The sequence below is a fragment of the Fukomys damarensis genome, unplaced genomic scaffold, assembly GCF_012274545.1.
Source record: "Fukomys damarensis isolate Sample0158 unplaced genomic scaffold, DMR_v1.0_HiC HiC_scaffold_35, whole genome shotgun sequence".
NCBI classification, from domain to species: domain Eukaryota; kingdom Metazoa; phylum Chordata; class Mammalia; order Rodentia; family Bathyergidae; genus Fukomys; species Fukomys damarensis.
In genome coordinates this window covers 29877005-29902244 of record NW_022900947.1, presented here as the reverse complement: position 1 = coordinate 29902244, position 25240 = coordinate 29877005, and the positions used below count along the sequence as shown (strand labels likewise).

The window sequence follows — 25240 nt, the reverse complement described above, 5'->3', positions numbered from 1 at the left end:
ATTTGCATGTAAGATGGAGATTTCCTCTAAGGATAAATCAATTATGCTCTTAAAGATCTTTTCTCCTTTAAATTATAATTGTAAGGCTATGGAGCAAAGCTGCAAAATCTATGTTAAGCCAGCAACTGCCTTGGCATAGGGAAATCTTAATACTTTTTACATTCCTACTCATATTTTTATAAAGAGGACAGAGTACAAATAAAAAGAAATGGCCTTTCCTTGGCTAACATTAGGCTGCTAATAAAATTAATATAATATTACTGACTCTTTGGCAGAGAATGCTGAATATTTTACCTCTATGGTCTTAGTTCTTTTTTCCTCCTTTTTGTCTTCTTGCAGATCTTCAGCTTTCTCCTCCTTTTCTTCCTTCTTAGTTTCCTCCTCCGACTCTTTGGCTACATCTACTGACACCAAGGTCTGATCCTCTTCTACCCAGTCATGGGCTTTTTTCATAGCCTGCAATGGTCCCCAACGAAAGGATACCTTTAGTGTAGGAACATGAAAACTAAATCATTCAAACTCCAAGGCTAGACTCAAGTTGCTCCAAGCCTTCAGGGGAAATTCCTGCGCATTTAAAAAGTAATAGGGCCATTCCTTAACTTCCTTAAAAGACAACCTTGTTAGTAAAAATATAAAATAGGAAAAGGGGGCAGAATAGAAAATATGGAGAGAAATTTGCAGAACCTGAGGACTTTAGAAAAACTGTTTAAAATGGCATTCAGATAAGAATAAAAATCATCACACTGAAAAATGTATAGTATATTTTTCACTTTTCATGACCAACTATAAAAGAATAACAGTACTTTTTTCTATGTAGGTGAAAAATTTAGCCAGGGCCATGGTTAAAGCAAATTTCCTCATCTGATAGGTCTCATGGAGCTCTTAATACTTCATGAACCCAATAATGTATTGTGCTTTGAAGATGAAAGATGGCCCTGCTCCTGTGATTCACAGCCTCCGGGGCCAGAGACAGAAGCTGCCGGAGAGACCTGATGCAGCTCTGTGACTAGTTTAATTTCACACAAGTGCAGGTTAAGGAACCTTGGCCCTAAAAAGCATGGTTAAATTGAAGGTGCAGAAACTATCTTCCTTATCTGTTGTTTTCTGAATCTAGAAAGGGCAGATTTGCCCATCTTTGAAGCTGCTTACTTAAGTACAAGGTGTTTTTCAGTGTATGCTAAAGATGACTTCTTATCTTAAAGTGTGGAAGCCAAAGTTTAACATGTTAGAGTGCTGGGTGGCAAGCAGATCTGAGGAGAAAATCTAACAAAACTGTGTGCAGCATATCCTATTTTAGGGATAATGGTTGACCCTGGCTATGTAAATAAACCCATGTAAACCTGCAGCCTCCTCATGCACCTCTCTGAGTGGTGGTGGCAGGTGCTTCAGGGAGAGGGATGAAGCAATTTTCCACTGTGTCCAAGTCACTGACCTGCCAGAATTTGTGACCCTTATCGGACACAAAGAAATTACTCATCTCAACACCTCCACCTCACTCTGCCCTTTCCTTTCCCACCTTGATAATGAAGCCTATGGAAACCACTACTGGCTAAGGAAAAAAAAAAAAAAAAAAGGAGTGTGAGAGAGAGAGAGAGAGAGAGAGAGAGAGAGGGAGAGAATAGCTTTGAGTAAGTAATGATCAATATCTTAAGAGATCCAACAGCAAGACCTGTACTAACCTGCAAAGCACACTGCTGTATTCTTAGAGGAACCCAGACTGCTAACGCTGAAAGTTCTTGGACCCAAGATAGCACTGCTTCCAGGTGGGTGGAGATCTGAGGGGTTTTCCTGGCGGACACCTCTCTCTGCCTAATTCTGACACGTGTCTTTAAATTTAAAAAAGGGGCAGTGGAATTTAAAAGAGTCCCTTGGTGATTCTGTACCCCTCAGCCTTCTAACCTGAAGATATTACTACTAAACCTGCAACTACAGTATCAGCCTCATGACACAGTCTGACATGTTCTCTACCTCTGCATTTTATTATGATGCATCCTCAGATCTTAATTACTGACCTTAAACTCCTCTTCCCTCTCTGTGCCATGGGGGGTCTGGGGGTTTTACATCTCGTGCGGATCTCTGGACTTTTATGAGTGACAGCCTCGCCCACCCCACCCTCTGTAAAACCAGAAACACAGACTCGGATGGTTCCGACCTTGTTGAGCTTGTCAGGCGTGGCTGCAACATGTAATTCAAAGAGAAGCTCTGTAAGCATGTGAGCAAACTCTTCTTCCTTTTCTTCTAGGCCTAGAAATAGAACATGACAGAAGTAAGAACCATGATTTACTCCTCATCCTGCTGAGCGTGTAGCTCCCCAGTGGACCAGCCTGCAGTCTGGGTAGGCTCGGTCAGGCCGTGGCAGTCTGCCCTCTGGCTGCCCATGAAGCTGGCAGTGAGGATGGATGTTGCCCACTGGCCACCAGCAGGGAGGCAGCAGGCTGCTGCCGGGTGGACGGCTGGGAAGGTCTTGCTGTGGACAGCTCCAGGCTGGCCTAGAGTCAGCCAGAGGCTGGGAGGGAATGAACAGGTGCATGTGGTCAACAGCTTTTTGTTCAAAGAGAGACTGAAGGAATGGATGAATGACCTCTGCTTGGCCTGAGAGACCTGGGACAGCAATGTATTTACAACAGAGCACTGTTATGCAGTGCGTTGCAACCCTAATAATTCCCAGGTTGCCATTCCACGTCTCCAGAGACATAGTGCTGAGAAAGCAGAATTGGTCTCAATGGGATGTGTATGAGCTGATGTAATACCACCATCTCTCTGGGGAAACTTCCCCAGGTCTCCCCAGGGTGCCTGTCTGGACCTGTTTCTTTTTTTCCCCCAGCACAGGGAATTGAACCCAGGGCCTGTGCTTTGAGCTACATACCCAGCCTTTAAAAATATATGTTTGTTTATTTATACCCCCAGCCCTTTTTTATTTTCTTATTTTGAGACATAGTCTTGCTGAATTGCCAAAATTGCCCGGACTGGGCTTGAACTTGAGATTCTCCTGCCTTAGCTTTCTTAAGTACTGGTATTACAGGTGAGTGACACCACACCAGGCTCTAAAGTGCTTCTTAATGATCTGTCTTGTCTTCAGACTAGAAGCTCTCTAACGGCGGAAAACAGTATTTGTTTGACTCAGTTCTAAATCTACAGCATCAAACACAGTGCTTAGAACACAGTAATAAGTGCTAAAATGAATACCCACTGAATCAGTAATTTATTAATTACATAAATATATCATACAATTAAAAAATTAATATTACTAGTGAGCAACAGAGATCTTTAAATGCTACAATCTTGTTGCTGTCATTTGTACCCATGAGATACAGATGGCATTTTAAACCTCTGGTAGGTGCTAAAGAATTGGTTTCACCATAGGTTTACTACTTTGGGGAGGGGGTTAAAAATAATCCTTAAATTTGTCTTGATTACATGACTTTTGAACCTTCTGAGAAGCAGATACTATAATTTGTGCCAGTGGGTGAAGGCAGTACCTTCAGTGGGATCATGCCACATGAGAAATACTATCTGGATAGCTATTTTCAGTTTTATAGATGAAATGGTTAATTGGCAGGTCATAAAGATAGCTGGGGTAGCTTGTGGGTCTCTGTTCGAAACCTTTGGTATAGATCAGTTTATTACTACCTGTCATTCATATTCTCAGGAGGGAGACAGGTTAATAAACAAAACATCAGTAAAACATGTCAAGTGATACTTTTTATGGAGAAGTATAAACCCAGGGAGAGGAACTGGGGCGGCGGGAGCTTAGGAATTTTAAACAGGAGGTGCTGTGGCTGGAATGTTTGTGTCCCCCAAATTCATATATCAAAATAATGGTCAAAGAGCTGGTGTTAGGAGGTGGGGCTTTGGAGAGCTGGTCGCGTCAGGAGCATGGAGCCCTCATGAAAGAGATCAGCCATCTTGGAAAAGAGATCTGCAGAGCTGGCTGGCCTGTTGCACCAAGTGAGGTCTCAGCCAGAGGGCGCTGTCACCAGCTACCACACCTGCAGCTCTTGGTTCTTGCACTTTTCAGCCTCTTGAACTGCGAAGTAAGTTTCTGCTGTTTGTAAGCTACACAGTATATAGTGTTTTGTTGCAGCAGCTGGAGCAGATTAAGGTAAGAGGGAAGCTGAGAAGGTGACATCTGGGTGACCTGGAGGAGGAGTGTGATGTTCCACAGATGTCAGGGGAGGAACCTTCCAGCAAGGGTAGGGTCCAAGGAACCAGGCCTGCAAGGTGGGCGCTGTAGAGAGAGGGAGATTGGCTTGGGAGTAGAGAGGCACCTGTCTTTGCTCCTGAGCTAGACACAAGGAGAGAAAGAATTTAACCCAAAGAGGTAAGTGCTCTGACTGCAGCATTTAGTCCAGTTCTTAGATGGTGATAAGGAAACTTCTCTGAGGAGGTGGTACAGGACACAGCCTTCAAGGCGAACACATTACCCATGCAAATGAAGGGCTGAGAAGCTGGGGCAGGGCTTGAAAACATCATTGCCAAGCTTCCTGCTCCTTGTCCCTCTGTATGAGGCTGTGCTGCCAGACCGAAAGAGCCCTGGACAAAGGCAGCCCGGGCTGCCACCCTGGTTCCCAGCTTCAGTGGCTATGTGGTCTGGGACCTATCGCAAGGCTGCCTCGGCTTTCATTTCCTCATTTATGATTTGAGGAGATTAAAATACACCCAGCTCTTTAGAGTAGTTATAAGGACCAAATACTACAACAAACACGGAAGTGTTTTGTAAACGAGAACACTTTATGTAAATAAATTATTATGTGCTACAGATATAAACATAGGGAGATTAAATGTATTTGGGAGGAATCAATACTAAATCAGACCACAAGTACTTTGGGTAGCTCCAGCTTTTAAGTATGCATTAATTCTATAAAGCATACCAACAACTTAGCAAATATTTAGGAAAAAAAATCACAGAGAAAACTAGAAATAGGTTAAAAATAGATAATAATAAATGATGCAACAAAGACTGTCTATTACTACAATTCTCAGTCTGTACACATGGCCAGAAAGATCTTCCCCAAGGCAATAAAACAGAAAACGGTCTTTTAAAATCTCCTCACAGTCATAGTAAACCAAATCAGAGACCCATTCTAGTGTGATAAAATTACATGCTGCTGGAAAGACAAACACACACCACTTGCTAACATTATTCAATGTATAGGAGCCTGATATTAAACTAATTTAAAAAGGATACTTTCTTACCCTTCTTGAGACTACCAAATAAATATTTAGTTGTTAGAGATTTTTAGGAATGTAAACGCTTACAAAGAAAAAAAAATTCTCTGGTTTGGGCTAGAGCCTGGTCCATGGATTTTCTGCTCATCCCTGGCCCCAATAAAATTTCTCTCTGGGCTGTGGGCAACCCCTCAACCTTCTTGGAGCTGTGACACTTCATCATAATTGGGTGGACTAAATGGCAACACCTCTGTTCTTTGCTTCCAGTGCTTCATTAAGTGTTTAAATGACATTTATTAATTAAATTAAGTTGATTAAAATTGATAGTGTTTTGATAATCTGGAGATGCCCTCTGGGAAATGGATATATTATGGGAAATAACAGATTTTTGTCACTTAAAGAGAGACAAATCTACCACTTCTCAAAGCATGCTGTTTAGCACTTCATTCACTGCCTGCGTGCATGTACACATGTACACACACAGACACACACACGGTATTTGAAAAATATCTCAATTGCTGAAGCTCTGTACTACAGTGGGAACACACTGTCCATAATACCATTTTCTATTTAACTATATGGAATCAGGTTTCCTCTCTGAGGATAGAATCAGATGGGAATGCAACACTGCTTTAATTTGTCTTGGAAATAGTATCTCTTCGATGTTAGGGGTAACTGGGATCCTTTTATATCGTTTTTGAATGACATCTCAGAAGGATCAATGTCTATCTCTGGCATCCTGAGCCTTGGAGAGAAATATCCTGATTGCTTTTGGCAGTGGTTAGTCTACCCAGGGAAGGCCCATTAGCTTCTTTTTTTTGTACACAATGGGAGCTGCATGACTTTTGACAGCTACTGGCTGAGTTTCTTCATTAGAAAAACAAAGACAACGCTGCCTCCAAAAAACAAACAAACAAAAAACAAACAAAAAACCCCAAACATAAGGCTGTCGTGTTTGGAAATATTTGTAGAAACACACAAATATCCTAAAAAAAGTTTCTTTGATGGTTTCTTTGATATTGGTCTTTTTCTATGCTCCAGCATAATTGATTCTTTTATTTTGATTCAATAAGGATAAACCTCATTAAGCTGAAAGCATATAAAGTCAGTATGTGGAGCTAAAGAGGGAAACTATCTGAACACTTAGGATAATTTTACCTTAAAGATCAAGGCTCCAGCACATGAAGGCTGTGTTCAAGCTTTGCTTAAAGGTATGTGGGTACAAGACACTTCCAATGATCTGACGCCATGAATGCACACATTATTACTCCATGTAGTGTGTAATAACAAATGAAATAATAAATAAAAACTTCAATTTATTACACCTTTACTCTTTTCCTGGCATTGTGTCAGTATCTAAATAATAACAGCAGCTAACGTTGCTGAGTGGTTCTTCGTACCAGACACTGGGCTACAGGTTTTTACACAGGGTACCTCACTGTGTCCCTAGAACAGCCCTGGAAATATGTGTCCATTACGGATGACGATACTGAGTTTCAGAAAGGCTCTGTAACTTGTCCAAGGCCACATACAGGAAAGTGATGAAAATGTTTCCAGTGGGGCCTTGTAGATGGCCCCAGGAGAAGGCAGCCTGGTGCTCAAATTTTCAGCATAACCTACATAAAGCAACTGTAGTGCGGCACTTGGCTAAAACCTCAGGAAGAAATCACTCTCCACAGACGTAACAAATGTTTGACTCTATTCTACTCCCAGTGGACATCCCAGAGAAACTATTAGGTATGCCCAACTTTGAATCCACCTTTCCCTCTTAATGAAGCCTTACTTCTCATGAAATAGGATCTGGTCTCCCTGGGGTCAGGTCACTATCTAGGGGGAAGGTTTTCAGAAAGTGTGTGCTTAGGTCACTTCGGTGATGGCACATCATGTTCTTGTGCATTGTGGGAAATGGTTCAGCCTTTGTCAGAACTGTGTTTTCAATTTTTTTCATATTTTATTTTATGGTGCCAGGGATTGAACCCAGGACCTCACACAGGATGGCCAAGTGCCCTGCCACTGAGCTGCACTCCTGGCCCAGAACTGTACTTTCTAGCTGAAGTACAAGACACTTAAAAACATACCCTGTCTCCTATATGGGTGGGTTAAAAGGACTAAGAAAAATACACAGAGAAATCCTTTGCAGGACTGGCCCGCCATGAACATTAATCACACTAAACAACTCATGTGCAGATAAAATTAGACAGTGGCACACAAACTGTAACTGGGGCTCAGCACACTGCACTCTTTGTTCATGAGACCATATGCATTCACTGCATGCCTAGGGCACGCCGGGACTATGGCAGATGCCAGGAAAGAACAGGAGCTCCAGCCCAGCGAAAGACAGTAATAAACCAATGTGCCCAGCTCCTGCAACTACAGCAAATGCATGGAGCATTCAGGAGGCACACAGGAGAAGCAGCTGAATGATGTGATTTCTCCTGTCTCAAGGGCTGTGTTTATTAACAGCAGTCTCATAAGGATCATACCAAGTTTATCTTGCTTGTAACTTGTTTTCTTTACCTTGTTCTTCTTGATTCTCCTCACCCTCTAATTCTTTGGCTGCAAAGATGTCTTTAATGGAAATTAGGTCATTTTTTAGGAGTTCCAGCTTCTCTCCATCTAGTGATGCTAAAAATGACTGAACCTGGAAAAAAAAGGAAAAGAAAAGAAAAGAATTAGGCCAGCACAACTGTCATCTTCTCTGCTCAGCTGTCACCAGTTTTCCTGGGACCCAGGTGATCTGTGGGGTAATGCTGGGTTGAGTGTGGACTTTGCTACCTATTAACCACACTTTCGAGCTCCTGGGTTTTACTTCAGGTTACACAAGCTTTCTCCTTTGTGAAGTGAGACCCACACTTTCTTGTAATCCTTTGTGTGGTGAAAGAGATAAGGAAAAACACTGCACAAATGTGTACTATGCTGAATAAATGGTGGCGGTAACTCCTCTCAGAATAGTTAAAAATACACTTTGACCTAACACTGTGTTCAAATATCAGCTCCTCACTTATGAATTATTGACCTTGGGTCATTTATTTAACCTTTCTATGGTACAAGTTTCCTTAGATGTGAAATGGGGACTAATTGCATCTACGTTATAAGATTGTTTTGAGGATTAAATGAAATGTATTTAAAATATTTATAGAAATGCTCAATAAATTATATACGCATGCATATATATACACATAAGTAAATAAACAGAGAAATGTTGCATATCCACATGTGGGTTTATGTGGATAGGATGCTGAGGTTACAAAACTGGAGAAGACCCATTTTTATTTCCTGAGAGCTTGCAGTCTACAGGAGGGAGGCCCATGCCAGCTAATAAATGCCATGACAGCTGTGCACGAAGGGTACAGTGGGGACACGGAGGAGCTTGCAGGTGCTTCACCGTGAGGAGGTGATGCTTGGACTGAGGTCACCCTATCAATGTCTCCAGAATCTCTCTTTGGATACTCTCCTTTGTACACACTTAAAAATGATTTGTACAGACGGCCAGCCATTCTCTGCAGACTAATTAGAATTTCCTAAATGGTGAAAGGGCATAGAATACCATATTAAAAATGAAACACAACTGCAAGGTAGTGTTTTTATTTATTTTTTCACTCTGCAGGGCAAATTCTTGCAGCGGAGGAGCTGCGACCCTCTTTGGCATGTGTTTTAATATTCATCATGGGAGTGATTAGCACAGCAGGCTAGGAGAAGTGGTAGCCAGAAAATCCAGGATGCAGGACTCCATTTTCCTGAAAGGCCATGCACATCTCTAAGCATCATGCATCGTGCTCCAGGCTCTGGGAGGAAGGAGGCTCGGCAAGGAGTCATGGACTCGAAGCCCATTAGCCTTGGAGTTCAGTGGGAAGAAGCAAATGAGTCCTGCTTGATGGCTCTTGGCCGGTCCATCTGGCCTTGACCTTCTAAGCCTTCCTTTCAGCAGCTTGCACATTCATGCTTCTTCTTCCTAGGTCATTTCATCCTTCCATGGACACATGTACTGAATCTTCAGATGAGTTAAAAGGTAAATAATAGTGTATTCCTCAATAAATACTCCTGGATGCTGACTGTGTGCATGGCACTAGGATACTTGCTGTTCAGGACACAAGATAGGCAGTCTGCCTCACAAATCTTTTCTTTAAAATGTGTGGTGCTGTTTTGATTTCTGTTTACTGTTTTTAACACTAAGTTGTGGGGGTGTTGGTCAGAGGTGTGTATGAGATGGATATGCAGAGGTACAGGACTTCTGAAACCACATGCCCCAAACCTCCTGGAACACATGGTTAGATTAAAAGTTAGCATACAGGGCCACAGGACCAAGTAGACTCAAACGCATTGCCTCAAGGAATGAATGCCCTGGTCTTTGTCCTCCCTGTACTCTGATTTATCATTTACAGTGGACCCTTGATTTATAAATGCAATTCATTTGAGAGAGATGGTTATGATTCAAGTTGGATGTAAATCAAGACTATTTTTCCCATAAGAAATAATGGAAATACCCATAATGCATTCTGAACCTCCCAAAGCACTGCTTAACTACCCTTTTCATAATAAAGGTTGTATAATGTGCATAATTTATCAGGAACACCAATAATTTTCCTAGTGTATACATCAAAAATTTATAAAATATGTGTAGTTTGCCAGAAACAACAATTTCATACTGTACTCACCATTCAAGTTAACATCTTCACTTGTAGGAAGGGAGGATGAAATGGAAGGTGGTTATTGTTTGGAAGGAGTGTTCCCTTCTATAACATCATCAGGAATCTGGCTCTCTGGTGTCCCTTCTCTTCTTGGGAGAGTCTGTAGCCCACTGGGACCTGCTTCTGGCTCACTAGGTCTCAATTTGCATTCAGGTCATAACTCAAGACTTTGGCCTTAAGTTAAAACTAAAACTCTGGATTATTTCACTTAATTTTAAAAATAATCCTATGGGATAGGTCTTATTATTATTCCCATTTCATAGATAAGGAGACTGAAGTAAGAGAGATCCAAGATCACACAGTGTGATGTGTAATCACCCAGTTTTGCCTGGAAAATATTTGTGATTCCATGGAAAATGGCATATTTAGAGCACACTTTACCAGATTACTGGCTTCTGAATTTCTGGCAGTGGTTTTTCCACTGTGTAAATTGTGCATGGCTGATGGAAAAGTATAATCACTCTGCTACTAGATGTGTGACTGTTGGGGCCAGACAACCTTTGGCGATGGCAAAGTCAGGTGTCTGTGCATTTATTTAAAAACTCCTAGACTCCATGTAAATTTGTGCTTCTCTGGCTCTTCCTTTGAACTGGTGATAACATCTTCCTGGCTTCCTTATTGAATTAGGGAGCTAAATAAATCTTTTGGTATATGTTTGTTTTGTATCGGCACAAGAGTTATGATTTTATATTTTTATCTCCCAGTACTAAGAATAAAAGCCAGGGATACTCTGCCACTGAATTACATCCCTAGCCCTTTTTATTTGGACATGCCCAGACTAAGTTGTTCAGACTAGTCTTGATCTTGTGACCCTCCTTGCCTTTGTAAAAAAAAAAAAAATCCTTGAACAGTTTAAACTAGAAGACTTTCCCTGATGGATGTCCAAAAAGGAAATAAACACAGACAGTAACTTGGAGCCTAATAACCCAGAGTGGGGGAGAGTATTCCCATCTTTTTTTGGCTCTTGGTTGTTATGTGGCCACGGAGGTCTTTTCTAGATTAAGCAGGCATCAAAAATGACTCAGTTTTCCCCAAATCCAAATGTAACAGAGCATTGAAAAATTACTTTTTCAATCTGAGACTCACTTCCAAGCTCAGCTTCCTGTCTGAAGACCTGCTTTTCCCCATGAATGTCACCAGAATGGCCCACAACCCTTGTGGCCCCCTGGACAACATCAGAGGACAATCAGGCTGACAGCCTCAAAAGAAAGCCATACATACAAGTGAATGGGGTAACAGTTTTATAGTATTTAGAATGGTGACTATGTAAGTGTCGTGTGCCAAATAAAGACAGAAATACACACACACACACACACACACACACACACATGCGCACACATGCGCTCACATGTGCACACACCACTGTATATCCTAAAAAAACCACCTAAGCTAGGTGAGGTGGTACACATCTGTAATCCCAGCACTTGGGTAGTGGCGGTGGGCTGAGACAGGAGGATTGCCACAAGTTTGAGGCCAGCTTGGTCTACATAGTGAGTTCAAGGCCAGGTTTAACTACATCTAAGGAGACCCTATCTCACCTCCATCCACCCAAATCATCTAACGGGTGTGCTGGTACATGCCTGTAATCCCAGTAGTCTGAAAGGCTGAGGCAGGCATATTGTAAGTTTGAGCCCAGCCTGAGCAGTTTAGCAATTTAATGACAGCATGTCTCAAAAAGAATTTTTTTTTTAAATTTCCTAGGGCCACAGAGTAAGAGTGTGACTCTGCAGGGTCATCGAAGAGGCTGGTTTTCCCAGGTGTCTACACAGGGTGCATTCCCTAACAGAACTTTAATTCTCAGTGGATTGTTTTTTATGACTTAGATATCCTGACAAGATGGCCAAATATATATAACAATATAACTCATAAAACAAAATGCATCAAATTCCTACAATCTAAAGACGCATCAGTGGCTGTGTTTTCACTGGGTAGCAAGGAGACGTGGTCCGGGTACAATGTCGCCAAAAGCAGGCAGAGGTCCATAAGCCCAGCTGCCATGTTTTAGAACAGCCATTTATAGCATTAGGGGCAGGGATGGTGTCTTGACAAGCCCTCTTGGGGCTTTGCCGGAATTTGTCCGGAATTTGACAGGACAGTCAGGAAATTAATTACATGAGCTTGAGGGCTCATTAGGCTGCACTGTACTTATAACTTTAGCACAAGAATAACGATGCTCTAAAAAGGCAATATTTTCATGACTTTTTCCCATTGCTTTCAGATTTAAGGAAACACTCCAGTAAGCACACTCTTGAAAATGACAGTGAAGAAGTACCTTGTTTTCGCTCTCATTGGACAGAATTTCCAGGGCTTCCAGGTGTGACAAACCTTGGTATTCATCGAACAGCATCCCGTAGTGCACAGTTCTCTCCACCGTGAGCTGCTGCGCCAGTCTCTGCTTCTCCTTCTCCTTGGCTTCTCTTAACATCTGCAGAAACACAGAAGTTGTACACAGACCTACACTTAGAGCCCTGTTTCCCATGAGAGACATGGGGGAGTGGAGGAGGGCAGCACAGGGCTGACTGTGTAACTGGGAAAGGTAGCTTTTGGCCACTCTGGAGTTTCTAAAAAGTTATTTTTTGATTGATGTCAGGGATAATTTTTAAATAATATTCCATTTTGAATTTTATACTTTCATTATGAGGAAAGAAAAAATAAGCAAAACTTCTATGTCCAAGGATAAGAGATTGGAAAGAACCTCACCAAAAGCTTGACTGTGGTTTCCACTTAAGTGTCTCCCATATGTGGTAGCATTTCTTCTTTTCTAAACTGTTCACATTTTCTAAAATGAGCAAGTTTTAAGCACACTTAGGAAATCTAATCTCTTGTGACAGGATTAAATGCAAAATCTACACCTAGCAGACTTCCAGAAATAAACTAGTCTGATTCTCTGTTATCTTATTTAAAAAAATTTTTTTGGGGGTACTGGGGCTCTAACTCAGGCCCTTGCACTTGCAAGGTAGGTGGTGGAACCACTGAGATAAATCCCCAGCCCTTTAAATTTTGTTCAATGAAAAAAATAAAAACTCATAATGGATTTATTACTATATACTGCATATAAATAATCTAGCAGATGATCAGATAGGTCTCCAAAAGTATGGCTGAATTGAATTCCTGTTCACATTAAGCTTCACCAGTTATTTTTTGTTATTTAAATAAAGACAACAAAATGAATACAAGTCTATCAGCCAGTCCTAATTTTCTGTGCTTGCTTTCTTTGATTCTAAGCATTTAATCTGATTTCTCATTAAGTTTACTGGGGCATTAAGTTTATAGCATCCTTTAATACCTGTGGTGAGCACCATAAATACTCTGGCCAGAACCACAAGGACACAGGGAAGATTGTTCAAGAATAGAGCCTGGTGTTTATCCTGTGCCAAGAAAACAATCAGCCTCCTTCTCCTTTTGGTTTTTTAAGGTTGTTAGCCAAGAACCCACTGGGCTGTAGAAAGATTTCTCTCTCCTATCTATCTTTAGGACTAAATAGTACAGCTCTGCATTTTAAAGTTTCCAAAACAACCTACTGAAACCATCTTTGGGAAGTTTTAACACTTGCAATAAAACACAACTACCCATATTGATATCAGGGTCTGGTGGTGGGAACATAAAAAAGCCAAATGGCTCTGGGATTGCTTCCTTTCTACATCAACTTCCATCTCTAAATTTGTACCATGGGACAGAGGAAAGAAGAGATGAAATGGAAAGTAAAGGGGAAACATCACTCCAGAGTGATTAGGATTCCCTCAAAAAGTGGGGGGTGGAATTAAAAGATGCTGGCTCTATTTTCCCTCTGGAAAAGAGATGGAGATGGATTTAAACAGCAGGAAGGAATGCTGGTATGGAAGAATTCCTGTGGCAGGTAAGCCATGGAGGCTTACTTAAATCAGTGGAAACCAAGAGCCACGCAGTCCCTGTGTTATTTACAGCATGTTCTCTGCAGTGCTGGGATAGATTAACAAATTTAGACAGTGTGTGTGTGAACATTTTGGGTTCCTATGGTCATGTTTCTGCTACAGTTTGGATCTGAAGTGTTCCCCAAAGGCTCGTGAGTTAAAGACCTGGTCACCAGCCTGCGGTACTACTGGGAAGTCATGGAACTTATAGGAGGCGGGGCCTAGTGGAAGGAAGTAAGGTCATTGGGGGTGTGCCCTCAAAGGAGATATTGGAACCCCAGCCCCTTCCCCTTTCTCTGCTTCTTGGCTGCTTTAGGTGAGCAGCATCCACACCACATGCATCCTACAATGAGGCACTTTCCAAAGCAATGGAACTAGCTACCTATGGACAGAAACCTCTGAAACCATAAGCCAATATAAATCTTTCTCTTATTTATTTATTTATGAATCAGTACTAGGGATTGAACCTAGGGCCCTTGCACTGAGCTATATCCCCAACCCTTTTTTATTTTCTGCATTTGAGACAGGGTCTTACGCAGGTGGGCTCAACTTGTGACCTGCCTTTCTCTGTTTAAGTTATTTGTCTCGGGTATTTTGTTCCATTGTCAGAAAACTAACAGTTTCCTCTAGTGTGAAAGGGAAAAATACAGCAGATCTCCCTTGGATGATGGCAGCTTTACTCTTCCAGTTGCTCCAAAGGCCCTGGAGCCATCCCTGATACTCCTTTTAATTCACAGCTCATTCTCCATCAGAAAATCAGGATTTGTTTTAAAATGATACCCAGGACCAGCCATTCATCACCACCTACAGAGCTGCCATACTGTTCTGAGCACCCATATCTACCGTCTCGATTGCACCGACTGCTCCTTGGGGTGGGTGTGTGAGTGAGCCCTGTGGCTGGACCTCCTACTCCAGGGAGCAGAAGGATCAAGGGCTCCAGCTTCTGGGCTTGGAAATCCAGATTGTGGCATCCCAGGCTCCTCTCTGCCAGCCACTTGCCCACTGGGCATGGAGGCTGTCCTGTTCCTGGGAAGATGGGAGCTCTATTGCCAGTGGATTCTTTTGAAAAAAATGAATACGTAATAGTTGTACAGATTTACCAGGCACAGTGACACTTTGATACATGTGTGCAAGCATAATGATCGAATGAGGGTCACTGGCCTATCACCTCAAATGTGTTTTGCTTCTTTGTATTAGGAACCTGGGGACTCCCATCCCCTACCTCTTTGTAAAATCTGTTTGCTGTGGTAAACTGAGTTCCCCCTACTGTTGCCAGCAGACTTTGTCTGAAGGACTCTGCCAAGGCGTTGCCCAACCTTGCTTAGGCAGCCCATCGTCTGGACACTCCCAGCTCTCTTCTCCCCTTCTTCCTTCACTGGGGTCAGACCTGCATCTTGGTCTAATGGTTCTCCCGGGCTTCCCAAGTCCCTGCCTGCTTTCTTCCACATAGGAACCTCCCCTGGTAGCACCCTTTCGTATCTCAGCCCTTCCCAACATCTGTTTCTGGGGGGAACTAGAGTGATACATCCTCTAATGGTCTCCGTGCCCTCATCTCTCCTCTCCAGTCCATTTTCAACATAGTAATTGCAGCGATCCTTTCAAAGCACAAGTTAGTTCCAGTCATTCCTCTTAGGCAAATGCTGCAACAGATTCCCTCTTTTGCTAAGAGAAGAACTGAAGGTCCTTCACCAGTGTGCTCCGTGATCCGCCATCGCCTGTGCTCATCACCACTCTGGCCCCTCCTTGACAGCTCTCACCCGGCTTCATTGCTTTGAATCATGTGACAGCCTTGCTGGCCCCTTGTGGCTACCAGAAGCTCCTGTCTCTGGACCTTTGCTTGAGTTTCTTCCTATCCCTGGGATGTGTTTCAACCAGGTGTCTGCATGCTCAGCCCCATCTTCCCCCTCATGTCTGCACTCAATGTCACTGTCTCCATGAACATCCCATCGTGTCTCTATTGTCCCCTCACCATCACAGTTACTACTTACCTGCTCCTTCCTCCCACATCTTCCTGCTCCGCAGCACTCATCATCTACTAAATGAGATAGTTTGTTATGTATGTCTTCCCCAGAACAAAAGCTCCTTCAAGATACAGATTTCTATTCATTTCGGCTACTGAGAAACAGTACTTGGCACAGTGTAGACAACAAAATGCATCTGTGAAATGAGTGAGTAAATGAAGAAGGAATGAACATTCACTATCTGGAGGGAGGCCAAGTCGGTGGTGTTCCTGTAAGGTCAGTGTAGCGACCTGCTGACCCACTCGGGCGTGCTGAGTGTCCCGTGCCACACCTGCCACAGTGCCTCAGATGTGAACAAACACTGCAGGCTACTACTGTGGTTCCTTAGTGACACACTGCTCCCAGCAGTGCACCTTTTAACAGTGGACCAAAGGTGGATGTGATTAAAAATTGTGAGGATAGCACAAAAATTATGTTAATCTAGGAAACTAACCCAATCCGATTTTTCATTTTATAGCCAAAAAGCCACAGTTAGCAAGTTTGTGGACTCAGTCCCACAGCCTCTTACATCACCACTGTCTTAACTGAAATTAACTGAAATAAAATGTATACATCCCTCTCGATATATGTATACACACAGTATTGTGTTAGGTTCTATTCTAAGAAACCCACGGAAAGCCATGCAATTAATAAGTGCAGAGCTGGAATACATACGATGGCATAAATAGAATAATCCTAAGAAATTACTGAACAAATGGAGCAAAATACAAAACAATGTGACAAGTATGTTATCAGTTGGTGGAAACAGTACCTACGTGCATATGCATATTTGTCTATACATTCACATACATGTATCTCCATGTTCACGCGCAAGTATTTGTATGAGAGCTGAGAGCATACATAAGGAATTCTTAATGGTGGTCACCTCCCTTGAGGAATTAAGAGGCTGAGGCTGGGAAAAGGGGCGTGTCAGAAACTCAACTTTCACTTTCTGTTCTTTTGGTGCCATTTGGACTTGAACATGTGCTTTAAAAGATCTATCCAAAAAGAGAAATAAAAATCTATTTGCTTTCTTGACTGAAAGAAGAAAAATGTACAAGTATATAATTCAACCTGGGACAAGGAAACGGTTCTCTCCATGAGTGTCTTAGTCCGCTTAAACCCTGGGTCACTTTCTGCAAGGACATTCATGGTTTTCTTGCCGATGAATTCCAAGGCATCAAGGCCTCCGGTTAGGACACTTTTTCCCTGCAGATGAGACAGTTGCATGAGATTAGTTTTTCTACATTTTGCTGTTTTGCAGCAGTCAGCAACTCCTAGGAAACTGGCACTATCTTCAAATATTAAAATCAATATAAAGTCACAATTTTTTCCTCATCAAGAGATTTATCATCCATTTAATCCTATTTTCTTTTCCCTTGAAAATCACATGTTGTATAATTTGTATGGTATGCAGTGTTATTAAAAAATGACACTTAGAGGCTGGGGATTTGGCTCAGTGGTTCCACCACCTGCCTCAAGAGCAAGGACCTGAGTTCCACCCCAATACCAAAAAAGAAAGAAAGAACAAAAAAAGAATTCATTGTCAAAAAATGATGCTTGGGAAAACCAAAGCACATTAGGGATTACTTTCACTGGCTCTCTACAGATGAACAGATATGTATGTAAGATATAAAACTAGCAGAGACCCAATTGCTATTTTTTTTGTTTGTTTGTTTTGTTTTGTTTTTTTGGTACTGGGTATCGAACTCCGGTCCTTGTGCTTGCAAGGCAGGCAGCAAAACCACTGAGCTAAATCCCTTGCCCCCAGTTGTTTGTTTTTGTTTTAAAAATTTTAACCTAAGTAATAGAATTACTTGGATCAGTTTATTAAAATGTAAAACACTCCTGTCAATTTAGGAAATTCTTTAATCTAGAACCCTGGAGTATAGGACCCTCAGGCTGTTTCAGATGGCTCATATATTTTCAGAAAAAGCAAGAACCACAGATAATTAATGTAGTAATGAAATAAGACAGCTTGATTTCCATGTTCTGTTATACAGTTATCACTCTGAAAATCCCATTGTCAAGCACTGTTTCTTTCCAAACAAACTAAAACAACTAGGAGTTATGTAATCTGTTTAAGGGAATAGAACTGGATCATTTCTTTGAAACTGCCTCTGTACACAGGCCCCAAAAGTGTCACTGTGATTGTAATATGCACTGTGCTGTATTCCCTCCCACCTTATGTGAAAATTACACATTTTATTATTTCATTGTTATCTATATACATTTTCCAATCTTCATAATTCACCATTTAAGTAGCAACATTCAAATTTACTGAATTAATGTTTATTAATCATTTCCATCTTGAATATTCAGACTTTAATTCAAATATGTGAGCCAATCAATAATCATGCTATAAAACAGATTTTAAAATGCACAGTTGGGAGTGGTAGTGCATTCGTGTCTAGGCAAGGAGAATAATAAGTTCAAGCCCACCCTTGGCAATTTAGTGACTTGGAATTTTAACTCAAAATACAAAATAAAAAAAATAAACACAAAAAAGGGTTGGAGATGGAGGTCTTTGGAAAGACTGGGGTCCAATCCCCAGTATTGGGGGGAAGAAAAGGAGGCAGATAATTATCCGTTTGAAAAGAAAGAAACCCAGGCTGGTGGTGTGGCTAAGCTGTAGAGCACTTAACTAGCACCTGCATCAAGGCCCTGACTTTGATCTCCAGCACCACAAAGCAACAACAAAAAGTCAATTTAAATTAAAATAAATAACAAAAGGAGAGAAGCAGGGACTTGAGGGATTAATTTTAGCATTATTCAAGGAAGGGAGAGAGTGGGAATTAGAACATAGGAATGGGGAAGGAATGTGAATCCTAGTTATCTGGAAACATTTCAGAAACATTCTGGGTGATTACCCCGGACAAACTGCTGGTCCTTTTTGATTTGAATTATTATTATTTTTAAATGGAGGGTTCCAGATCTAGCACATCCAGAAAAAACAGCTGTCTCAGCTCTTCCAGAGAGTATTCTCTCCCCGAACCAGGAACTGTCCTTGTAGCAGTTGAAAAAGACAGTGTTAAATCAGGTTGAAAAATATACTTTCTGAACAGCTCTTTTCTTTGAAACACAAACTGTACTTCATGTTGCCCTATTATTTTGGATCCCAGGTTACACCTACTCTGAAGCACAAAGTATAACAAAACCATAATCCAAAGGCACGAGCAAGGCCATCTTTTCTCTGATGTATCTAGGTCACTGGCAAACAGAGACATCAAAAGAAGGAGACACAAGGGAAAACAGGAAGCAGCTTTCAACTCACAGTGTTCTGAACCACATTGGTGAGGGCGGAGAGCATGCCCCGAGAGCCAGAGCCCACTGGAGGAGAGGTGGGGGTGCTTCCGGCAGGGTTTTGATCTGTGGTCACGTCTGCAAAATGGAAATAAATCCTGTTGGAGTTTGTGTTGCTGATGTGAACTTAGGAACCATGTGAATGTGCACACAGTGTAATGAAGCCAAGATCGTCCAAGGTCAACAACACTGTACTCACTTTCGGGAACTCCATTTTCAGCATCAGTTTGGGCTCCTTCGGAAGATCCGGAATTTACACTGTGAATCCCCAGGGTGGCCCCAGCTTTTTCTTTGACTGCTGTCAAGCCATGACCTATCAGAAATAAATATAGGGTTAATATACATTAGAAACCCATGGGCTGGGCTGGGGGTGTAGCTCAGTGGCGGAGTTCTTGCCTAGCATGCCAGAGGCCTGGTTCCATTACTAGAACAACAAAAAAGAGAAGATAAAAAAATCCACTACCTGAAATTTCTGTGGCTAATCTTTTTTGGGGGGGTACCAGGGAACAAACTTAGGACCTTGCACCTGTGAGGTCTCTGGCTAATCTTACAAAGCTGTGTGAAGTTGTAGATGTTCATCCTGATTTTGACTGAGTGAAAGTAGTTAAAGCAAAGACTTTGGATGGTTGAGTGACCTCAAGAAGTTACCTTGTCTCTCCATGAATATTTTCTTGCTGGATTTCTGTGAGGAGGAAATAGGATAAATACAAGGGATGACTGGGAAACATGGTGAACGTTTCAATATAAAAGGCTTATTACAGTAAAAGACACATGGCCATAAATGACGGGATAAGTGTATTCAAAGTGAGAGAGTATTTTGAGGAGGACTAATGGTCATGTGTCTTTTATTGTATACATTTTTAAAAAACATTGTGTGTTTCTAAAATCTCACCTCATATGTGTAGAGTGCTCCCAGGTGTTTTATTGTTCTCTTTTGCTTCTTACAGTGTCTGGCTCTTAACCTAGGATTCCAAACCCAAGACAGTGTCTTTGAATGGTGTGCTTCTCTTACCCTTTTGACTCTGCTGCTGCCTTATAGCAGATACAGGTCACTCAGTTTTTGGTTGCTTACAGGCCTAGCACATTAAATGGCTGATCTGACATCAGCTGAGGCTGAGTTTTCCTTCTAAGTGTCAATCAGTCCAGAGGGTCTGAGCTAACATCCCCACAGCAAAAGGCAAGTTAATGAAAATGAGAAAGGCCACCAACAGCTAACAAACTGTCTTAGGCAGTTATGGTCCAAGTCAGGCTGAAGGGCACAGATTTTACTTCATCTGAGCAGGGCAATACCTGCATCCCTCAGAGCCCGGAGCAGCGGGGATTCAACACCCATGGGTGAATGCAGAGTGGACCTTCCTACTCACACTGAACAAAATCCAACGCTTGACTTGGAAGAGCATTGTCTTGTCTGTATTTTGTTCTGGAGAGCTTTTCCTCTCCTTGAGGTCCCCTGATGGGCTGGAGCCTTTCTGAGTCCCAGACCCAATGAAGGAATGAACAGTCTCTGCCTGGTCCTGTGAAGGGGACACAGCATGGCTGGCTGCAAACCAGTGCTCACCACCCACCTCGGCTCGCAGGCAGAAAGTGAGATTTCTTCAGGGGCCTTAGGTTGCTAAACACAAGAATGCAGCAATGTTAACATGTTGGGGGAAAGTCCCAAGTCACAACAGGATTCAAGGGCTCAATAAAATCACACAGAATAAGAATGCACTTGAAATGATCAGTTGTCTATGTCTTGAATAAGATAAAGACATGCATGAATCCTAAACCCAGGGTAATATTTGAATTATAACTCTATTCAGCAGAGAAATCTTAATACAAACAAAGCACTATTACCAATTATATCCAGTGACAACTGCCTGTCATTATACATTACTTAGAAACCTGTGAGACTTAAGAAACATTATTTACAATTTTAATTACAAGTAGAAATATGTTTATACTTATCTGCAGGTCACTAGACACAGTTCAAACTCATGACTGAGTTCCTTGAAAAAAGAAACTGCTAAACCTAAGACTTGAATGAATTCTCTCTGGATTCCAATGAATTCCAAGCATTTTGGTGAAAACTTACTGAAGTGTCAGTAATACAGTTAAGTGATAGGACACAATCATCTCATTCATTAACATACTGAATCCACATTCCTTCACATTTTTAGAAAGCACATGTACTTTCAAAAGGGAAAAATGTATGTCCAAATCGCAACCCTTGATTCTCACCTAGATTCCTGAGAGCCAAAATCAAGGAATAAATGATTTTGAAGAGGCTGGGAGGCACCATTTGCTTAAGCCATCAGAAAGGTGACTCCCAGAATCATTTCATAGTTTAATTAGCTTCATAGTCATTATCTCCTCTTTCACCTTCTCCACTCCTGGCAACAGAGGGTGATGTCCAGTTCTCTGCAGGAATAACAGCTTCTAACCATCTCAGAACACAAATGACTATGAACATAAATGTATAAGCTGCTTCTAAAAAAATCACTCTGCTTATGGAAGGAAATATCATTTTTATGTGCACAGAAGCAGAGTGTGTCTATTTAACAGACAGAAAAATAGGCTGCTACTACAACTGTATTTTCTGATTAACACTTCTTTTTCTAAGTATTTTTGTTAGTAAAAGTACATTTTTATTGTATTCCACTAGAAATATTAAGTTAAGCTTTGTCATTTTTCATAGCTACGGTTTGGACACTAATGCCACACCCTGCTTTGGAGAGTGACTTCTAAACTTTTACTTAGTGTGACATCTAGTGCCCAGAACAAGGAAATAGTAATATGGAGTCATGCTAACTTTTGACTGGGAGTGATCATTTCAGGGAAATTGATTGAACTCTACTAGTAGGAGAAAAATAATAAATATGAGTAACAGGCTAGGGTGTAGCTTATGAAGTTTCTTCATGTTATCTCAAATCTTAAGCAGCCTAAGAAATGAAACTGCTCTTAATTTCACGGACTAAAGATGGAGTAGCCTCTCCTTTTCTTCTTGCAGGAAAATGTGATTATTGGAAAGAAGTATAAGAATGTTGTTTAAATGCTATGATACCATGGCATTTTAAAACAAATGTTAAATAACTGGCTAATGTTTCATTTGTCACCTATACTCTAATGGAAAATAACCTAAACTCAGGAGTCTGGAGTCTTGTTTTTGTTTTTTTTTTTTTTGTTTTTGTTTTTTGAGACAGGGTCTCACTATGTAGTTGAGACTGACCTGGAACTCACTATGTAGCCTAGGATGGTCTCGCACTCACAGCAATCCTCCTGCCTCAGCCTCCTGAGTGCTGGGTTTACAGGCATGTGCCACCACGCCCGGCTTAGGAGTCTGGAGTCTTGTGGAGGTATTCTGGCTACCCCGTTCACCAGCTGTGTAGTGTTGACAAGCTAGTTAGCCTCTCTGAGCCTCTGCGGCTGCATCTTTTCTGAAAGGATTGTAACAACTATTTTCCAGGGGTTCACAAGTGAAACCTTAGCTACAGACTTAATGAGTACTTACTATGTCCCAGGAAATGTAATAAATATTTTCTGTGTAAATTATTTCATTTAATTTTCTCAACAACCTGATGAAGTAAGGGATATTATTATTTACTGTCCATCCCATAACTGGACCTATTGAGATGGAATCATTTACTAAATGTCCCACAACCAGCAAGTGACAGAGGCAGGATTCCAGCCCAGTCCTTGTATATAATCACTATGTTATACTGAGCAAGTTGTATATGTCATTTAAGTATTATTTCTATAATGTCTTAGAAATCAAATCCTTGGTCAGGAGCATCCTTGCTTTAAAAACACTGTTTTATTCTAAAATGAACTTGATTTTTATTCTAAAACGAACCTTGGCTATAGAGTAAGATGAAGGTCACATCTCTGTGGAAACCTTATGTTGGCCCTGTTCCACCCAACCCTGCCTTGGAGGATACAGCCTGATTTTTCAGGATTATCTCTGTGTTGTGCAGGCTGTGCAGTGCAATCTTATTTATCAGTTCAGTTTCTTCCTGAAAAAGGCATTATAGCCGGGGATTGAGCTCACTGGTTCTGCTACCTGCTTCTATATAAGCGCAAGGTCTGGAGTTCGATCCTTGGTACCAAAAAAAAAAAAGTTGATACACACTGAAAAGGGCATTAGTTCACTACGCCCTCACCTTGTGAATTCTAGCAAAATCAAAGACTCATTGAGTGGAAAGATGAAACAATGTGCTGGTGGTGGGAGCTTCTTTCTAACCAAGAGATAAACAGGGAGCAAAAGCAGTTCTACATAGCAAGATGGATGACTGGGTAGCTCCATGGGTACTTTCTATGGGATTCATTCACTAATGAACTCCAAAAAGGGTATCAGCTAACTATTTAGGAGAGTTCTCCTCTTCAGATTGCTTTATTTTTAGTACAAGATTTACTTTTTTTAAAAAAGTGGGTATTTTAAAACATAAACAAAACCCCCGTAATATTTCCATAGCATATCTGATTGATTTTACTCCCAATGTTTTGTGGTAAAATGTACAAAAAATAAAATTTACCACCCTAACTGTTTGCAGTTTAGTGGTCCCAAATACATACGGTTTGGTGACCGTCACCATTATTCAGCCTCAGAATTCCTTTGTCTCTTGTAAAACTGCAAGTCTATGCTCATCAAACTGCCCATCCCCTCCTCCTACCAGCCCCTGGTGACCATCATTCTATTTTGTGTTTCTATAATTTTGTGAGGTCCACCCCAAATCACAGAGACACAAATACTGCTAGTACCTCACATAAATGGAATTGTACAGTATTTGTCTTTTTGTAACTGGCTGATTTTACTTAGCATAATGTCTTCAAGGTTTGTCCATATTTAGCATATCCAGCCCCTGGTGACCATCATTCTATTTTGTGTTTCTATAATTTTGTGAGGTCCACCCCAAATCGCAGAGACACAAATACTGCTAGTACCTCACATAAATGGAATTGTACAGTATTTTGTCTTTTGTACTTAGCATAATGTCTTCAAGGTTTGTCCATATTTAGCATGTGCCAGCTAAAATTTCCTTCCTTCTTAATGTTGCATAATAATCAACACCATACTTTGTGTATACATTCATCTGTCGATGGATGTCTGAGTTGCTTCCATTGTTTTAGCTACAGTGGTGCTATGAACACGGGTGTAACAAACATCGATTAAGATATTACTTTCAATTTTGGGGTTATACATCTAAGAGAGGAATTGCTGGATTATAAAGTAATTCTATTTTTAAGTTTTTGAGGAACTTCCATGCTGTTTTCTACAGGGCATAACACTATACACTCCTACCAGTAGCACACATGGTTTCTTAATTATTCAACATCCTCACTTATTTTCATTTTTAAAAAAATAATAGTCACAGTGGGAAGTGGTATCTCACTGTGGGTTTGATTTGCTGTTCTCTGATGATTTTAGTAAGATTGAGCATCTTGTCATGTGCTTATTTTTAAATAATGACATTTGTAATATTTACAAATACAAACATTATAGAAACCTAAACAACAGAAAATGGACCCAACTTTTTCTGCTAGATAACCTCCAGAGACATAATAGGAAATAGGGTCTATGAACTTAGAGGGGACTAGCAAAATAATTAAGACCTGAAAAAAAAGCTGGCTTTAAAAAACAAGAAAGAGGGCTGGGATTTAGCTCAGTGGCTCCTCTGCCTGCCTTGCAAGTGGAAGGTCCTGAGTTCAGTCTCTAGTACAATAAACAAACAAACAAATAAATAAAAAACAAGAGAATTGCAAATTAGAAATTAATATTTACATCAATGTATTAAAATGTAATATGTCAACTGATCACCTGTCACTCAAACACATAGATATTGAAAAAAAAAAGCATATACCTACATGCAAATGGGGCTGGTCACACAGTGGAAATCTTGGCACAGGCAGACCAGGGTGGAGGCTGTGCTGGGCCGAGGTCACAGTGTTCATCTGCTGGGGCTGCCGTCTACTGATAGCTCTCTCTGGAATGCTTCCCTTGGAATTGCCCTTGGCCAAGAGAGTTGGGTTCCCAGACTATACTGTTCCCTATACTATACTTACCAGACAGAGGGGGCAGATAATGATACAAAAGCTCCGTCCTGTGCAGTAATGGAGACATCTCTGAAGAGTCAGCCTGAACCTCAAGCTCCTACAGAATCGGCTGAGTTCTCCACAGCAGAGGGTACTTCTCCCTTGGTCCTGTTCTGCTTCC

The 25240-nt window shown here is 41.3% G+C and overlaps 1 protein-coding gene across 6 annotated transcripts in view; it reads right to left on the bottom strand.

Moving 5' to 3' along the window:
- Fam114a1 (family with sequence similarity 114 member A1) overlaps positions 1–25240 on the bottom strand; it is a 74449-nt gene that overhangs the window by 12103 nt on the left and 37106 nt on the right. For 5 of the 6 annotated variants that reach the window (XM_033758763.1, XM_010625096.3, XM_010625097.3 and 2 more), the window contains 7 exons: positions 19250–19363; positions 19022–19128; positions 16822–16956; positions 12130–12282; positions 7687–7810; positions 2153–2244; positions 295–456 (listed from right to left, as the gene is read on the bottom strand). In XM_033758763.1, the coding sequence (XP_033614654.1) occupies positions 295–456; positions 2153–2244; positions 7687–7810; positions 12130–12282; positions 16822–16956; positions 19022–19128; positions 19250–19363 (887 nt within the window). Of the gene's footprint in view, positions 1–294; positions 457–2152; positions 2245–7686; positions 7811–12129; positions 12283–16821; positions 16957–19021; positions 19129–19249; positions 19364–20414; positions 20851–25240 lie in introns of those variants that run through there. The other variant, XM_019207618.2, reaches the window with a different exon arrangement.